Source organism: Musca autumnalis, unplaced genomic scaffold (genome assembly GCF_047663935.1).
Source record: "Musca autumnalis isolate F117 unplaced genomic scaffold, ASM4766393v1 scaffold_2, whole genome shotgun sequence".
In the NCBI taxonomy this organism is placed as follows: domain Eukaryota; kingdom Metazoa; phylum Arthropoda; class Insecta; order Diptera; family Muscidae; genus Musca; species Musca autumnalis.
In genome coordinates this window covers 247,881,232-247,898,365 of record NW_027411755.1, presented here as the reverse complement: position 1 = coordinate 247,898,365, position 17,134 = coordinate 247,881,232, and the positions used below count along the sequence as shown (strand labels likewise).

General features: G+C 36.3%; 1 protein-coding gene and 5 non-coding genes across 8 annotated transcripts in view; 3 read left to right on the top strand and 3 right to left on the bottom strand.

Annotated features, from left to right (window-relative positions):
- Positions 1-3,813: 3,813 nt before the first annotated feature.
- TRNAV-AAC (transfer RNA valine (anticodon AAC)) lies at positions 3,814-3,886 on the top strand. The gene has a single exon. It is a non-coding gene; the product is annotated as a tRNA-Val (tRNA).
- Positions 3,887-4,241: 355 nt separating this feature from the next.
- Positions 4,242-4,314, top strand: TRNAK-UUU (transfer RNA lysine (anticodon UUU)). Its single transcript has one exon. It is a non-coding gene; the product is annotated as a tRNA-Lys (tRNA).
- A 614-nt stretch (positions 4,315-4,928) lies between these two features.
- Positions 4,929-4,999, bottom strand: TRNAG-GCC (transfer RNA glycine (anticodon GCC)). The gene has a single exon. It is a non-coding gene; the product is annotated as a tRNA-Gly (tRNA).
- Positions 5,000-10,066: 5,067 nt separating this feature from the next.
- On the top strand, positions 10,067-10,137 carry TRNAG-GCC (transfer RNA glycine (anticodon GCC)). The gene has a single exon. It is a non-coding gene; the product is annotated as a tRNA-Gly (tRNA).
- Positions 10,138-10,457: 320 nt separating this feature from the next.
- Positions 10,458-10,530, bottom strand: TRNAK-UUU (transfer RNA lysine (anticodon UUU)). Its single transcript has one exon. It is a non-coding gene; the product is annotated as a tRNA-Lys (tRNA).
- A 4,184-nt stretch (positions 10,531-14,714) lies between these two features.
- The window catches only part of spz3 (Spaetzle domain-containing protein 3), a 121,056-nt gene continuing 118,636 nt past the window's right edge, over positions 14,715-17,134 (bottom strand). For all 3 annotated transcript variants that reach the window (XM_073971333.1, XM_073971335.1, XM_073971334.1), the window contains 2 exons: positions 15,037-15,162; positions 14,715-14,955 (listed from right to left, as the gene is read on the bottom strand). In XM_073971333.1, the coding sequence (XP_073827434.1) occupies positions 14,799-14,955; positions 15,037-15,162 (283 nt within the window). In that variant the 3' untranslated portion in view covers positions 14,715-14,798. The remainder of the gene's footprint in view (positions 14,956-15,036; positions 15,163-17,134) is intronic.

Here is a 17,134-nt window from a genome sequence, read left to right as displayed (position 1 = left end):
TTCGGCCACACCCTTCAAAAATGACGAAGATTTTTTACCTTTTGTGGGGGAGGTACCTGAAAGAGTGGACCGATATGGCTTATCTTCAAACTTTAACTATGTTTAGATAAAATATTACTAAGGCCAAGTTTTGGACCGAATCGGCGGATCCGTTCGAGAGTTATCTTGCGCTCCAACCACCGCACATAGGGGTTTTTTTGCAACTTTCAGGCTATTTTCTCAGGAAGTATGGACTTGCCCCTGATGAAACTTATACCGTGGTATGGAGGGCAGTGAATACAAGTTTCTAAAACAAAAATCAAAGCGATTCGAGTGATGGCCCTTAACTGAACTTCTCCGAAATTTTGTGTGGGAGGTACCCGAAGGAGTGGACCGATTGAGTCCATATTGAAACCTTATTTAAGTCTGGTACACGTTTCAAAGTATAGACCAAATCGGTTACTCCCTTCAAGAGTTATCGTGCTCACAAATTTTCCGAACATGTTCGAACTTTTGTGGGGGAGGTACCGGAAGGAGTGGACCGATATAGCCCAACTTCGAACTTAAACTAAGTTTGGGTAAAATATTACGAAATCCAAAATTTGAACCGAATCTGTTTATCCGTTCGAGAGTTATCGTGCGCTCCAGCCAGCCAGACAGACAGACGGACATTGCTCAATCGACTTCAAATTGTCTGAAACACATTTCGTCCACACATACTTGGAGTCTAAAACTATTATTTCGATGAGGCACATTTTGCCCGTATGAAAGTGTATATACCCTCGTTAGCATAAATGCTGAGGGTATAAAAACCAGATAGACATACAAATATTTTTGGAATTTTTTGTGGCAGTTAACTCCGCGTTTATTCAAGTCAAGTGTCAGAAATCGATTGTTCTGTTTATTTAAAAATTTATACTGCATTAAATTTGTTTTTTCCCTTTGTAAGACATTTGATATTCTGAGTCGATCTATGCATGTCAATCCATCCGTCTATGGTAACCACTTTAAGATCCAGACACATTGAGATAGGACACTAACATTTTACAAAGATGCCTCTTTATACCCTCAGCCTTTAGGCTAAAGAGGGTATTTACACTTTGATACGACCAAAAATGTGCCTCATCGAAATAATGGTTTTAGACCCCAAGTATGTTTGTACGATATCCGTTTCTGACAATTTTGAGTAGATCTAGCAATGTCCGTCCGTCTGTCTGTCTGACTGGTACGCACGATAACTCTCGAACGGATCAATCGATTCGGTTCAAATTTTTGGGTATCGAAATATTTTGTCCAGATTCGATTTAAGTTCGAAGATGGGCCATATAGGTCCACTCCTTCAGGTACCTCCCCCACAAATGTTCAAAAATTGCCGCAAAACTTGTGCACACGATAACTCTTGTAGGGAATAACCGATTTGGTCCATACTTTGCACATCGTGTAATTTCTACCAAACTTAGATGAGGTTCCAATATGAACTCAATCCACACAAACCACACAAAATTTCGGAAAAGTTCAGTTTAGGACCTGGTCTCGAATCGCTTTGATTTTTGTTTACCAAGTTGTATTCGCTGTCCTCTATACGACGCTGTAAGTTTCATTAGGGGCAAGTCCATACTTCCTGAGAAAATAGCCTGAAAGTTACAAAAAACCCTATGACACCGTGTGTAGTGGTTGGAGCGCAAAATAACTCTGGAACGGATCTGCCGATTCGGTCCAAAATTTGGCTTTCGTAATATTTTGTCCAAACTTAGTTCAAGTTCAAAGATGGATTATATCGGTCCACTCCTTCCGGTACCTCCCCCACAAAAGTTGGTCGGAAAATTTGTGCGTGCGATAACTCTTGAAGGGATTAACCGATTTGGTCTATACTTTGCACATTATGAAATTTCTACCAGACTTAGATGAGGTTCCAATATGGACTCAATCGGTAAACTCCTTCGAGTACCTCCCACAAAAAATTTCGGAAAAGTTCATTTTAGGACCTGCTCTCGAATCGCCTTGGTTTTTGTTGTAACATCTTGTATTCACTGTCCCCTATACGAAGGTACAAATTTCCTTAAGGGCAAGTCCATACTTCCTGAAAAAATAGCCTCAAAGTTGAAAAACAAACCCTATGACACCACGTTTATGGGTGGAAGCGCAAGATAATTCTCGAACGGAAATGCCGATTCCGGCCAAAATTTGGCCTCCGTAATATTGTTTCCAAACTTACTTTAAGTTCGTAGATAAGCCATATCGGTCCACTCCTTCAGGTACCTACCCCACAAAAGTTCAAAAATATTCGGAAAAATTGTGCGCGCGATAACTCTTGATGGGAGTGACCGATTTGGTCCATACTTTACACATTCTCATAATATCTACCAGATATAGATCAGGTTCGAATATGGACTATATTTGTCCACTCCATCCCGTACCTCCCACACAAAATTTTGGATAAGTTCACTTTAAGACCTGCTATTGAATCACTTTGATTTTGGTTGAAGCAACTTACATTCGCTGCCTCAATTACGATGGTAAAAGTTGTTTCAGGGGCAAGTCCATACTTCTCGAGAAAAACAGCCCGAAGGGTGTAAAAACCCCCTATGGCACCCCCATGGTCTATGTCGGTCGATTCCTTTAAGTACCTTTTCCGCAAAATTTTTTAATTTTAATCCTAATCAAAATTGTTCGGTTCATACATTCATATTTTGAAATCTCCTAAATACATAAGTTTTTTGTGAAAAAGTGTTTCAATTTGCACAGGCTGAGGGTATATCTCTGTAGGCAAAGCCGACTGATACTTTTTTACTTGTTTATTTGCAGGCAGGTCAAGTTCGAAGATGGGCTATATCGGTCTACGTTTTTATGTAGCATCTATTTGAAGTTATTTAGCAACATTTTCTAACCTATAATCTAAGCTATAATTTGGCATTTGACCACTGAAAACCCCTAAATGCCAAATTATAGCTAAATCGGTCAGAAAATGTATCTAAAAACTACAAAAACCCAGAAATAGGGCGGTACCGTTATATGGGGGCTATATCACAAGATGGGCCAATATAGCCCATATTCGAACTTGAACTACCTGCAAACAAAAGACTCGCCTGTGCAAAATTGTAGTGTACTATCTCAATTTGTTTGGATGCTAAAGTGATTACCACAGACGGACCGACATGCATAAATCGACTCAGAATTTCAACCACTAAAACAATTTGCAATTGATTTTGAACCAATGTAGAGTTTCCTTGAACACATAAAAAAGTTTAATTAGTACCGGTCCACACTGAGAGTAATTTCACTGATATTTAGTTAAAAGTTTCAAAATACCATAACCGGGCACAATTTTTGTATTAGGACTATACCGAACATAGTCGATAATTAATTTTCAATTCAAAATATCCAAGGATTAATACCTATATTATAATCTCTATTGAATTTATATACTTTGTGTCAATATTTCATACCTACATATATAACAACTAACAACAACCTTTAAAAAAGCTCTACGTACCCCTGCACAACATTTTAAAATTTCACGATTTTTGAACAAGTAATGTATGAAAATTTACATATCAATTGAAATTTGTGATAAAACTATTTTATAAATTTAGAAATCGTCTAATTATAAACTACCTATCTACAGTCTATATAACTTGTTGTGGCTACCTATTATAATTTCTGCAAATAAGCCTTAACACGTGTCGTAAATAAATGAATATCACATTGTTTTAATAACAAGCGAATTACGTTCAAATCAACAGATTGCTTGTTTTAATTCTTTTCAAATGGTATTCACGTGGTACAAATACCTACTCAGACACTACCTTCAGAGGAAAACCAGTCCCTCTATATGTTTCCGTGGTGTAGTGGTTATCACATCCGCCTAACACGCGGAAGGCCCCCGGTTCGATCCCGGGCGGAAACAGTTAACCTTTTTGTCGATGTTCATATAAATATATTTTATATTATTGAAATAAACTCCTTTAATAAACATAACGCAAACTGAGACCTAAAAAATACGAACATGTGTATAACTGGTTTTTATAACCACATTTATTTACACTCATTTACAATGAATAAATATACGAATAAATGACATATTCTTTAAAGAAGCCCAAAAGTATGCCGCATGAAATAGTCACATATATATTTATTGCACTTATCACGGACACAAACCTGCAGTTTATATTTTATTCAACATTTCCATTTAATGTATCTCACCATGGCGAGGTGTATATTCCAACTCGTTCATATATGCTATTGGATAACAGACTGACGTAGCCCGGGTAGCTCAGTCGGTAGAGCATTGGACTTTTAATCCAAGGGTCCAGGGTTCAAGTCCCTGCTCGGGCGAGTCGTTTTTTTTATTTTCAACGACATTGCACTTGGGCCTCAACCAAAATCGCAATAGCAACTAGAGTTGGGCAATCTAGTTCCTAGTTCCTTGTACTAGTTCCAAAACGTATGAGTAACATCATGAAATATAACGTGTGATAGTAAGTATACGCAGTTTGTTCAAAGAAAAAATGTGGGCCATTGGAACTGCGAAAGGAACTAGATAGTTCCAAATAGTTCCTTTGGCACAACTCTAATAGCAACAAGTGTCGCGTATGTAGGGGACGGGGCGGGGCCTAAAATTACATTTTGGACTAGACTTTATCTATAACGTCTATGCTCGTTCATATAAAATATTTGAGCATAAATGCTCTACAGGGCTATGGCATAGCGTTGACCAAAGTATCATCAAGGAAGTATAAGACCCTCTAAATTCGACATCCCAATGTCGAAACCTTCAATAAACATTTTAGCATGTAAATCTCGTTGGTATATACAAACTCAGAAATCCTAATACCAAACCTTTGCTACAAGTGGGACCGACCCTGTGATTTTTTTACAAGATGTTTGTCATGTATAAAACTGCATACATTTATTAAAGTGATTTGCCTTCTTCTGTAAAAAAAATCAATTGCATCGGCCGGGAATCGAACCCGGGCCGCCCGCGTGGCAGGCGAGCATTCTACCACTGAACCACCGATGCTTGTGTCGTACTCAGGGAGAGAATGTGTAAAGATAATATTAACCAACAATTCATTAGCTTGCTGACATCTTTAACTTGCTTATATCGCACAAAAAACTATTAGTAACACTAAAAAACATTAGAAATATCAGAGTTGCGAATATATCAGAAGAACTATAAAAAATAGCAAATGTACATAGATATTAATCAAGGTAGGTGGTGAAATCATATTTTCATTTTCATACTAAACTGTTTTTTCTCTACTCCGATCCAGCTGGCGGATGTCAGCGAAAGCTGGGCAATGGCAAAGAAAGTGTTCCAACTTTCCGTAGTCTTCTCCACATGCTCTTCATTCGCTATTATCTGCACAACCTATTTTGCTTCAACGTATAATGATTCCTTCCAAGTATCCTCCTTCCTTCTCTTCTGAAAGGTCCGGGATTTCCTTTCAGCCTCTGTCAAAGAATTCTTGGGACAGTCTCCTATGCTTGGGTCTTAACGAGTTTTACTCGGGGCACTTAAAGTTGAAAAGATCTTTTTCTTCTTAATATACAAATGCGCCGCATCGAAATAAAGCCAAGAATGTTTGTTCGAAATTCATTTTAGACAATTTCGAGTCGACTTCGCCCTGGCCGTCCATCTCTATCTGTTTGGCAAAACAACAAAACATCTCGCTAAAAACTTGCTGCCGATAAAAATGATTTTTTTATCAAATATTTGCAACCTCTGCAGATCCACATTTCCTAAGATAAAGCCGAAGGAAATTTTTGTGGTTCTGTTTACAGCAATATAATTTTTGCGTGGGAAAGGCTATTCTTCCTGACATAATGATTAGAAGGCCTGAAAAAATCTACGGTGACCAAAATTATTGGTCTTATCTTTGCACATTGCAATATTTCTCTCAAACTTAAGTCATGTTTCAAGATAGACTAACCCAGTTAAATAAATTGGAAGTAGTGCAACGTAGACTAGTTCTTTCACGGCATGTTGTGATGCAGTTCAAATGGAGTCGTGAATACACAGAAAAAACAAAAGTATGAATTTTTTACTAATTCCGTTCATAATTTTTTGTCCATAATTTGAACGCACCTCTTTTAAAGAGAACGGACAAATTTTTGTATTCATGTGTACAATACTACTTTTGCAAAACTATGAATGCTTTTCTAAAATACAAAATTAAATTTTCTAGTTTCCCCTACATTCACCATTATTTTTTTTTCAAAAACCGGTTTCTATGCTTTGCCTATAAAGTATGTTATGGTTTTGCTTCTATTGACTCCGTGTCAACAAAGCACAACGTATAGATTTCGTTTGTTGTCGTAAAAATACTCACTACCTATATTAATAGCATTATTTCGCACATACAATTTTTGAATTTCTTTAATATAAATGCGTCATCTAATAATTGAAGCTAGTGCTGATGGACTCAATATGTATGTACATATGGTTCACATTGTTCTGATTTACAAGATACATATTTCATTACGAAAAATCAATTAGAAACGTTTAAAGGAACAATAATTACAAAATTAAATAAAAAACTAATTTCAAAATAAATTAAAAGAAACTAATTTAAATAAAATAAGAAACAAAATTTTTATAGAAAAAATAAATTTATAAAAAATATAAACAGAGTTTTGAATCTAAGTAACTTTTTCTTGATTTAAAGAAGATTATTTTGAAATGAATGAATTGGTTCATATTTTCCAAAAGTTTATGTTTCATTCAAAAAAGAAACCAGTAATTATTGTTTTATGAATTAGGTTGATACAATGTAAAAATCTGAACATTGGAAACAATGTTCGAACACTATTCATAAATTGAATGAATTAGTTTTTCTGTGTACCACCAGCGAGATTATTCTTCCAAAGACAGTGCATAAATTTCTAAAATTTTGATATGTATAAAATAAAACAAATATAAATCAAACGTTGAGCAAACATGAAATAAATTCATTTATTTTCAATTATTAACCTGACCAAAAAACCCAATAAAAACATCTATAAGAAATATAAATCAAAGTTGAGAACATTTTTACGGTAATTCAGCTTGGATTAAATTGAGAGAGGTGCAAATAAACTCTGCTGCAATTGAATTTAATGAAGAATTTTCATAATTTGTGTTAATGTAATAAATTTCTTATTTTGCAATGGCTTGAATTTTTGGTACATCTTTGAATCGATTAAAAACACATTCCGAAGAGTGCCTTTAAATTCAATCACAAGTACTGAATCAAAACGCTAAAGGTTTAGTTAAAATGCAATGGCAGAGTGTTAGTTAAAATGCAGTGCTAATAGAGCGCATCTTTCGGTAGTCACGCTCCTGTAAAAATCATGAGTGAAAATGCATAATTTGATGTCACTTGTAAATATGATTTAACTGCATCTTTGAAGGCAAGCTTTTTGCGGGGAAGTTTTTTTACACCACTGCACTGTGGGCGGTGCAAAAGTCCGAAAACTCACCTTATGGTATATGAAACTAATAAATTGTGTCTAATTCTAAACATTATGCTGGACCGAAAAATAATTAAAAAATTGTATTTAATTGTTGTTGACCGTTATAGCGGTACTTACATTTACCTAAATCGATTTTATATTTATTTTGATCGTCAACAAATGTGGGAAAAATTAATGTGAACAGTGCATAATTTAATTTTCTCCAACAGCTGGGAAGTTCTGCTGTTATAAATATTCTGTTCCAGAACTGCAGGAATGCACTAATGTGTACTATTTTATTCGATACCATACAGGAAAAATAGTTATCGTAGTAAAACATTTGTAGATTCTAACAGGTTCTGGAACAGGCATAATATTTATTTATACCCAGCCAGCATTTTTTGAAATTTTTAATCAAATCCGAGTCTTTTTTGATTCGACTGTACGATTAAAAAGCTGGAATATGAGCTCATTTTCTGATCATAAATGACTAATTTGTTGTGAAGAAAACGTAACCTCAGGCGATTCTTCTAAACAAATCACAAATGAGTCTTCCTCTGCATTAGTTTCGAGTCATTTTTATGAGTCTTTTTATCAGACGAAAAATTAACTGACTTTTTTTAATCTTCTTTGTTTTTTGTTACTTTCCTTTGTTTTCTTTTATGCTTTGTTATGACTTTTAGTTATCTCTTTAGCATACTGTTTCTTCATTCCCTTTCTTCATTTCACTTGCCAAAACCTAGACATCTGTTGTCTTTGTCAATATTCTTAATATTGTACGTGATATTTATATCAAAGCTTTGTAGAAAGTGTATATGAGAATTATATACAACCAAACCGTTATGTTTGAAAAAAAAAAACAAAACAATCAGTGTTTAATCACCTTGCTGTTCAAAATATGATCAGAGCCTTTGAGCCTTTTCTGATTAAGCTTTTTTCAATCTTCAGATGATCAAAATGTGGCAATAAATAAAAAATGGTCAGATTTTAAACTTCTCAATGATTTATTTGTGATTGCTACACATTTTTTGTCCATATTTTAAATTTAACTCTTTTTAATCATCACTTTCGAGTCCCTTGATCATGCAAGCGACTTAATCAGTTTTTGATCACAAAAAACCAATCTTCTGTTTTCGATATATATTAGGGATATATATTTTTGAGGAAAAAATATATCATTCAGAAAAAAACTATTTCCCATAAAGACTTCTTCATATCAATGATATGTATGTAACCTCCTCCAAGTTTGAACGACGTGCCGCACACTAAAACACCGCTAATGGAGGCGGGATAAAATTTGTTAATATGTGTGGTATTTTGGTAAATAATCATTTGCTTTTTTGATTTCAAAAACAAATGATTCAAATGCGTTTTCCCTTTTCAATGATTTTCCAGCGACCCCAAACATTTTTGCAAGAATTCTACTTTCTGCAATTTAGTGGAATGATATGGAAACATTCAAATTGGAAAAAGGAGCTAAATTTCATTCATGTTTTTCAAAATATTTAATCAAAAGTGAAAAATATCATTTGCTTGTTTTGTTTACATATTACGATGACGATAACATTACAGACAAAAACAAATTTCTATGTGGTTGTTGTTGAGTTGTATTTGTGGTAGTAAATACTTTACCTTGTTTGTTCTACCATGATAACCGTCTTAGAGAAACAGGGTCTACACATTTTATAAAGTGCAACAAATTTCATTGACCAGCATTCGCGCTAGAATATTGTTTTTCTTAGAGTACACACTTCTAGGTAATTACTCCGAAGATTTCCACAGCTACTATTTGCAACACATCATTTTATTTGAGGCGTTCAATTCCAGGAGTGCCAAGTTGGTGGTTTTCCCGCTACTTGTGGTGATTTTTGACGTACAAAAACCACTGTTTAAGCAGGAATGTCAACTGTTTTAAGGTAAAAATCGCTACAGACCTATGGTGCGTATGTGGCTGTAGTGGTTTTTACCTCAGAACAGTTGGCATTCCTGTTCAATTCCTGAATCAAACCAAAACGAAGACCTATGCCTTCAATTTTTGGTGGAGAAATTTTTTGACCACTGGAAACTCTAAATGCCAAAATACATCTAAGTCAGTCAGAAAATGTAGCTAAACTAAATCGGGCGGCGCCGTTATATGAGATATACACCCAAATGTAGACCTATAAAATTTTTTCCCGCTAGATTTGGATTTCGCCCACAGTGCACCGCTTTAAAACGATTTTAAGGAATGCAGAAATAGACCCCAGCTTAAATAACTACATACCTGTTTTCTATTTAATTTATTTTTAGGCATTTTAATTGTAATTTTTATGTACTGCTAAAATTTAAATGTAAACAAATGAAACTTAAAAAAAATATTGCAAATGTTGTTACTTTTTAAAAATAATTTTAAATGCGTACAACCACATAGCCTCTAGCGACATCTATTGACAACTGATGAAAACAAAATAGTATGTGTTTATATCATCTTTGACAACAACCAGCATACCTCTATCGACAATATTCAGAGTAAACAATCGAATTGTAGAGTACTGTATGTACTTTAGTGCTGTCAATAGTTATACAATACAGTACAATATTGTACAGTAGTCATAACGGGAACTATAACTGTAAACTCTTGGAAAACCGTTACAAACGAAGCAGACTTCATCAAGCATCGGTGGTTCAGTGGTAGAATGCTCGCCTGCCACGCGGGCGGCCCGGGTTCGATTCCCGGCCGATGCAATTAACTTTTTTATATTTTTTAAAATCTCTGATGTTGAATTTAAAAACTCTGAGATAATATTAAATAATATTTTTACAAATGACCTTAATAGAAAGAGCTTATTTTACTTACTGGTATTGGAATTAAAAGTTCTCAACCGACTTCTCGTTGTTGTTGTCAATCAATTACGTTTAAATCTGTTCAGTATTCAAATTACAATCTCATTCCCAATCCAATTGCCATAGTCCCAAAAATTTATTTTAATTTAATGTTATTGAAATTTTCTTCTTCTTGTAGCATGGATGAAATAAAATTGTTTAGAAGAAATAAAAAATTCGATCGCCCGAGCAGGGACTTGAACCCTGGACCCTTGGATTAAAAGTCCAATGCTCTACCGACTGAGCTACCCGGGCCTTGATGGATTGGTGCAGTATGTTCTACTTGAACACTAACGGACATTTGTCTAGAACAGTTCTATTAAAAGAAAAAAAAAAACTATTTTAGTTTGTTTTATTTGTAATCATAAATTTATTTCGTTTTTAATCGCAATAGAGGTTGTGTTGTGCATGAGTGTGTTTGCTTAATTAATAAACAAAAAGAGGTTGCTAATGCTATAATAAACTTAAAATGTAAATGCTTGTTGTTGTGAATTTATAATGTTGTGTCTCGTGGTAATACTTAAAATTAATTAATTATATATTTTTATAACAAACAATTCTACTATAAATTTAGCAAATATATTAATTAATATTAATATTATTTATTAGGAGAGTATGTAATGTCATATTAAATGTGATTTTATTATTTCATTTAAAAAAAATTAAAACAAAAAAATTTCTATAGCACTTAAGTCATATTTGTCATTTTGATACAGTGAAATATTATTAGTTCAAGTGGATGTTTAACGGATCGCAAGTTTAAAAACAGTGATTCACAGTCAAAAGTATACACTTCAGTTTCTTTCATTAAAACTGCGATTGCCAAGAATAAATAAATTGCTAAGAATAAATCCAGGTAAATGATTCTGTTATTTTTAAATTTCAACATCTCGACATCCATAAGGGCACCTGGCTGTCTCCAGATCAGAAAACAAGAAATCAAATTGATCACGTTGTGATAGATGGAAGACATTCATCGAGCGTGTTGGATGTGCGTTCGTTCTGAGGAGAAAACGTAGACTCGGACCACTACCTTGTTGCAGCAAAGATACGCACTCGGTTAAACGTAGCAAACAAAGTACGAACAGACACAACAAGAAAGTTAGACATCGGTAAGCTGCTATCACAACAGATAGCCACAGCATATTCCACTCAACTAGCCCAATTGCTTAATCAAAGCACTCCTCATCCCGATAACATATCAGCGCAATGGCAAAGTATTGCCCACTCCATGCAAATAGCCGCAAAATCCATACTTGGATACCAGAAACCTCCGCCAAGGAATCCATGGTATGATCAGGAGTGTCGTGCTGCTACGAAGAGAAAAATGCGGCATATAGGGCTACTTTACAATCCGTAGCAACGCGTAGCGCACGAGAGAGATACCGGGAGAAAAGGAGAGAGGAGAAACGTCTTTTCCGCAGGAAAAAGAGAGAGATGGAAAAGCGGGAGTGTGAAAAAATCGAGATGTACAGGAACCAGAATGAATTCCGAAAATTCTACCAAAGAGTCAAGCATCTAACTGATGGTTTTGGTACAGGCACATTCTCCTGTAGAGACCAGCAAGGTAATTTGGTAACTGATACAGATAGTGTGCTCAGGATATGGAAAGAACATTTTTCAAAACTGTTGGTGTCCAATAGCAGCGAAGACGACGAAGATACCACAGATCCAATACCAGAAGATGGTATTGAATCTATACCGCCCAGCCAAAATGAGGTAAAGACAGCAATAAATCGGCTGAAGAATAATAAGGCGGCAGGAGCCGATGGCTTACCAGCCGAGCTGTTCAAAACCGGAGGCGACACGCTGATAAGGTGTATTCATCAGCTAGTTAGCACCATCTGGCAGGAAGAACGAGTACCCGACGATTGGAACCTGAGTATCCTGGGTCCAGTCCACAAGAAGGGAGATGAGACTGTATGCTCTAACTATAGGGGCATAAGTCTACTCCCTATTGCCTACAAGATCGTGTCAGGGATATTGTGCGAACGACTAAATCCTATGGTCAATGAGATAATTGGACCATACCAATGCGGCTTTAGACCTGGCAAGTCCACCATTGACCAGATATTTACCCTGCGGCAAATCCTGGAGAAGACCCAAGAGATGCAGATCGACGCCTACCACCTTTTTGTCGATTATAAAGCAGCCTTCGACAGCCTGCTGCGTTCAAAGGTATTTCAAGCCATGTCTGAATTTGGTATCCCCGCAAAGCTCATCCGGCTTTGTAAAATGACTTTAACTGACACGAGGTCCTCAGTTAAAATAGGAAAGAACCTCTCCGAAGAGTTTAGTACCAAAAGAGGTTTCAGACAAGGAGACAGCTTTTCGTGTGATCTCTTCAACATCCTGCTGGAAAAGGTTACACGAGAGGCAAACTTCAAAAGAAGTGGCACAATCTACACCAATAGCCACATGTTACTTGCTTATGCTGATTATATAGACATCATGGGACGATCAGTAAAGGAAGTAACTGATACCTTTAGGAAGGTCGAAGCAGAATCTGCGAAAGTGGGTCTGGCGGTAAACGGCAAAAGACCAAATTGATGGTGTCGACGCGCAAAGCGTCCATAGAGCTCGGACCAACTTTGGAAGTTGGTACCTACAATTTTGAGGTAGTTAAAGACTTCGTCTACCTCGGCACTGCCATAAACACAACAAACAACATCAGTTGTGAAATAAGAAGATGAATTGTATTGGCCAACAGATGCTACTCTCGTCAAACAAAAATAACACTATACAAAACGCTGATACTACCCGTGCTAATGTATGGCTCCGAAGAATGGGTACTTGCGCAAGCAGATAAGGCAGTGCTTGGTGTGTTTGAGAGGAAAATTCTTCGAAATATCTACGGGCCGATTTGCGTTGACGGTGAATATCGACGTCGTATGAACCACGAGCTATATAAGCTATACAAAGACATGAATATAGTTAAACGTATCGAGATGCAACGATTGCGTTGGCTAGGCCATATCATGAGAATGAGCAGGCCTAAGCTTCGATGGAGCATACAAGTGGATGGGGAAATGAAAAGGCGCGGTATTCCAAAAAGTCAAGCGAAAAACGGAGAGTAATGGAGATCTTTTCTTAGTTCGGTCTATGGAACAAATGTTCTGTAATGGGCCAACTAAGTAAGAGTATTTTTTGCAGCACGCGTAGCGGTGCGGTTTTCCCTGTTGATTTCCCAGTAACGTTCATACTCAACAATCCTATATTTGCTTCGTTCCACACGAAGTTCCATAATTTCATTATTCATCCATTCATTATGGGGTCTTCTTGTACAGTTTCCAAGATATTTTTTGTTATTTTGCACACCGTATCCTTGACATTGTTCCATATATTTTCTATATCGTTTGAATCTATGTTCTCAAGTTTATTATTGATTTGCACTTTCACTTCATTTCTGGTTGATGGGTTATTGAGTATCTCAGTATTTATCTTGTTAGATTTTTTTCTTCCTTTTCTTAAATCTTGCAATTTTTATTCGAACGTTAAGCATCAACAGATTGTGGTCGAATGGCAGATTCAGATCTTGATCATTATGTAGTCACCAGAACATTGCTAATTTTATTTTATTAATAATTTTAAGTTAAGACACTACTGTAAAAATATAAAAAAAACAAAAGCATTTACATTAATTTACTCTTAGCAATCGCCGTTTTAATGAAAGAAACTGAAGTGGATACTTTTGACTGTGACTCACTGTATGTTCCATAAAAACTTTCACTGCATTCCTATGTTTTTAGTTTTATTTATTTATTTTACAACTATTTTTTATTTTGTTATGGTATAAAAACGTTATTGGCACGGCTTATAATCTGGAAATGCTTTTCCACCTTGGCACGTTTCTTAAAATTAACAAAATAAAAAAGAAAATTATTATAATACGGCTGGCTATATGATATCCTACGTTAAATGTGGTGGGCGACATTCGATTTTGGGGAACTGACTTTGTTTTAATATAACAAAAATCGTTAAAGCAGATTGGTTTATGCTTTTATTTTTTGTAATGACAGGAAAGATAATTTTATCTCCGACTTTTTAGTTGACAGTTTTCACCAGTTCAGCCAGTGAAGTACTTCAGTCATCACTCAAACAAATTTTTTTATATCAAAAGCCACACGAAGGTGTTCTTTAAAATTCCAACAAGTCAACGCAAGATACTGTTCCTATTATTACCAATCTATGGCTGAGTCTCCTAGAATATACTTTTCGATCCGCATATTACTTAAAATTTTCTGATGTCATCAAAATACTTATATTAGGACCAATATTTGAATGTGGGATTTGTTATACATATATTATTGCTCCAAATATTCCTTGTGTATGTAGGATTAAAAAAAAAACTAATATCAAATAAAAAAAACTATATTCTAATTTAAATGGTCATGGGAAAAGGTCTTAATATAAACTAATAAAATAGAAATATCTTTATGTTTTTCTTATGCAAAGTTTTTTCCTTTATAAGGATCTTTTCTACTAAAGTCTATTCAAAAAATATTGTGTGGTGCTTGTGGCTCTTAAGGATTACATCTGCAAACACAGCATGATGGGAAAAGGAACCAATCCATGAAAATTCCCTTACAATCATTATCCGGATCGTAGGCTAGCAGACGATGCCATTTGTATTTCTGTTCACAACCGCATTCACCGCTGCAACGAGGTGTTTGGGCTTTTCTGTGGAGACAATAGAGAGAGAAAAAATTATTTTTTTACAATGTGTTAAAATTTTTTTCAGCTATATTCGTTTATACTTACGAGCATATTTCTTGATGTATGGCTTGCTCAAAATGCTGTGTATTTACAATTGCCCTAATTTTTCCAGCAGAATTTGAGGCCCAATATGGTGTGACAATTTCGACTTTCGATTCACAGGCATCCAATCTGAAAAAGAAAAGAAGTGTGTAGATAAACTCTCGGTGCAGTATAGCGGTTCTAGTGAAGGCAAACTCGGGGATCAGTAGTAGCGTTCGGTAATTCAAAGTTATTGTTATTACTATTATATTTACTATTACAACTAAATTCAAAAGGCTCCTGGCCCAGTTGGAATACGAGCAGAAGTCATTAAAGAAGTAGCACTTTCCCGACCAAACGTACTCCAAAAAGATGTACAACAAGTGTACAAGCGAGGCTATCTTTCCAGATATATGGAAAATGCAGAAGCTGGTCTTGGTCAGCAAGGGAAAATATGACCAAGTATCGCCGTCGTCCTACAGGCCACATGCTGGACAATGCCGGTAAAATGTTCGAGAGGTTTCTAAAACCAAGATTACAAGATGCAATCAGAGCCACAGGAGAACTCTCAAAATGACAGTATGACTTTCGCCTATATTGGAGCACTTAACAAAGTTGAAAATACTGTAGAATCTGCGTAGCAAGGCCTCCACTACTCCAGATCTATTATCTTTCTTCAACATTCCAAAGTACTTAAGAATAATAATAGTCGACTACCTCAGAAATCTTATATTGACATACCACACAAATCACGGCACCAAAAAGATGAAAATAATCTCAGAAGCGGCACAAGGATCAATACCGGGACCGGATCTGTGGAGCACCACTTACGTCGAAATCCTTAAAATATAGATGCCAGAAAATACCTTCCTGGTGGGTTATGCCGACGGCATTGCAGCAGTTTTCAAGGCAAGACTCACCGAAGAAGCACAAAGAAAATTACGTCAAACCATGATCCGCACAAAGACTTGGTTGGACTCTCACGGCCTAGAACTGGCGATGCAAAAAAACGGAAATCATACTTCTTACCATGAGGCATATGCCCACAGAAATTGATATGTATATTGGTGACTTGATAATTCCGACCAGGCTTTTAATGCTAGGGAATAAGGCTGGACTCAAAGCTTACCTACGCCAAACAGATTGATTATTCTACAACAAAGGTGGCAAAAATAGCACATAATATGAGTTCATGGCAAATACTGGTGGCCCCCTACGAAGCTCAAGGAAACTAATCATGGAGGTGATAAACAGCATACTCCTATAGGGATGTAAAATCTGGGCATCGTCGTGGGCAATGCAGCCGAGAGCCAAACAATTATTAGGCTCCTAATAATTACTGGTATTATCCCTATCGATCTGCAGACAATGAAGCGACGAAAGGAAGATTGCAAAATGCAGGCCAACAGATTAATGAAGTGCCATACACGATGAAACAATGAATATATGGAAACTGCGATGGACGGACTGAACGATAGGTGAACAGACACACAAGTTGATCCCAGACCTCCGATTTTGGTGTTGAAGAAAGCGGGACGAGGTGAAGTATTACTTAACACAGATGCTCTCGAGACACGGTTACTTCCGAAAGTATCGGTACTGCATGGGAAAATGCAGAACAACATACTTCATCTACGAAGAAGAGTTTGACGATGCTGAACATACTTTCCTCAAGTGTCCACGATGGGCTACTTGCCGGGGATTATTGGAAGTAGAGGGGGAGAGCCTAGTTGTGGAAATATTGTTCCAAAAATGCTGCAAGACAAAATAAGTTGGTAACCAATAAATTTCTTTGCAGAAAAAGTTCTAAGAGAAAAGAAGAAAGATCTTCATGCGAGAAGAAGAAAATCTGGACGAAATGGTGCACGAACGCCAATGTGGATGCCCTACTTCGAAGTAATGCGAAAGCGGTTCCGATGTGGTGTCATTCCCCGTTCTTAAAAGGATTGGTTTTTAGGCGGTATAAAAATCGAGTCCGGCATACGTCGATTGTTGGGAGCAGCATATCCCGGAATGCTTGCCCCGGATTTATTTGGTCCGGCCGGGACGGGGGAAAACCCAGGACAAATATATTTGTGCTCAGTTGGTCACATCCGCATCCACCACACTCGAATTTGGTTGA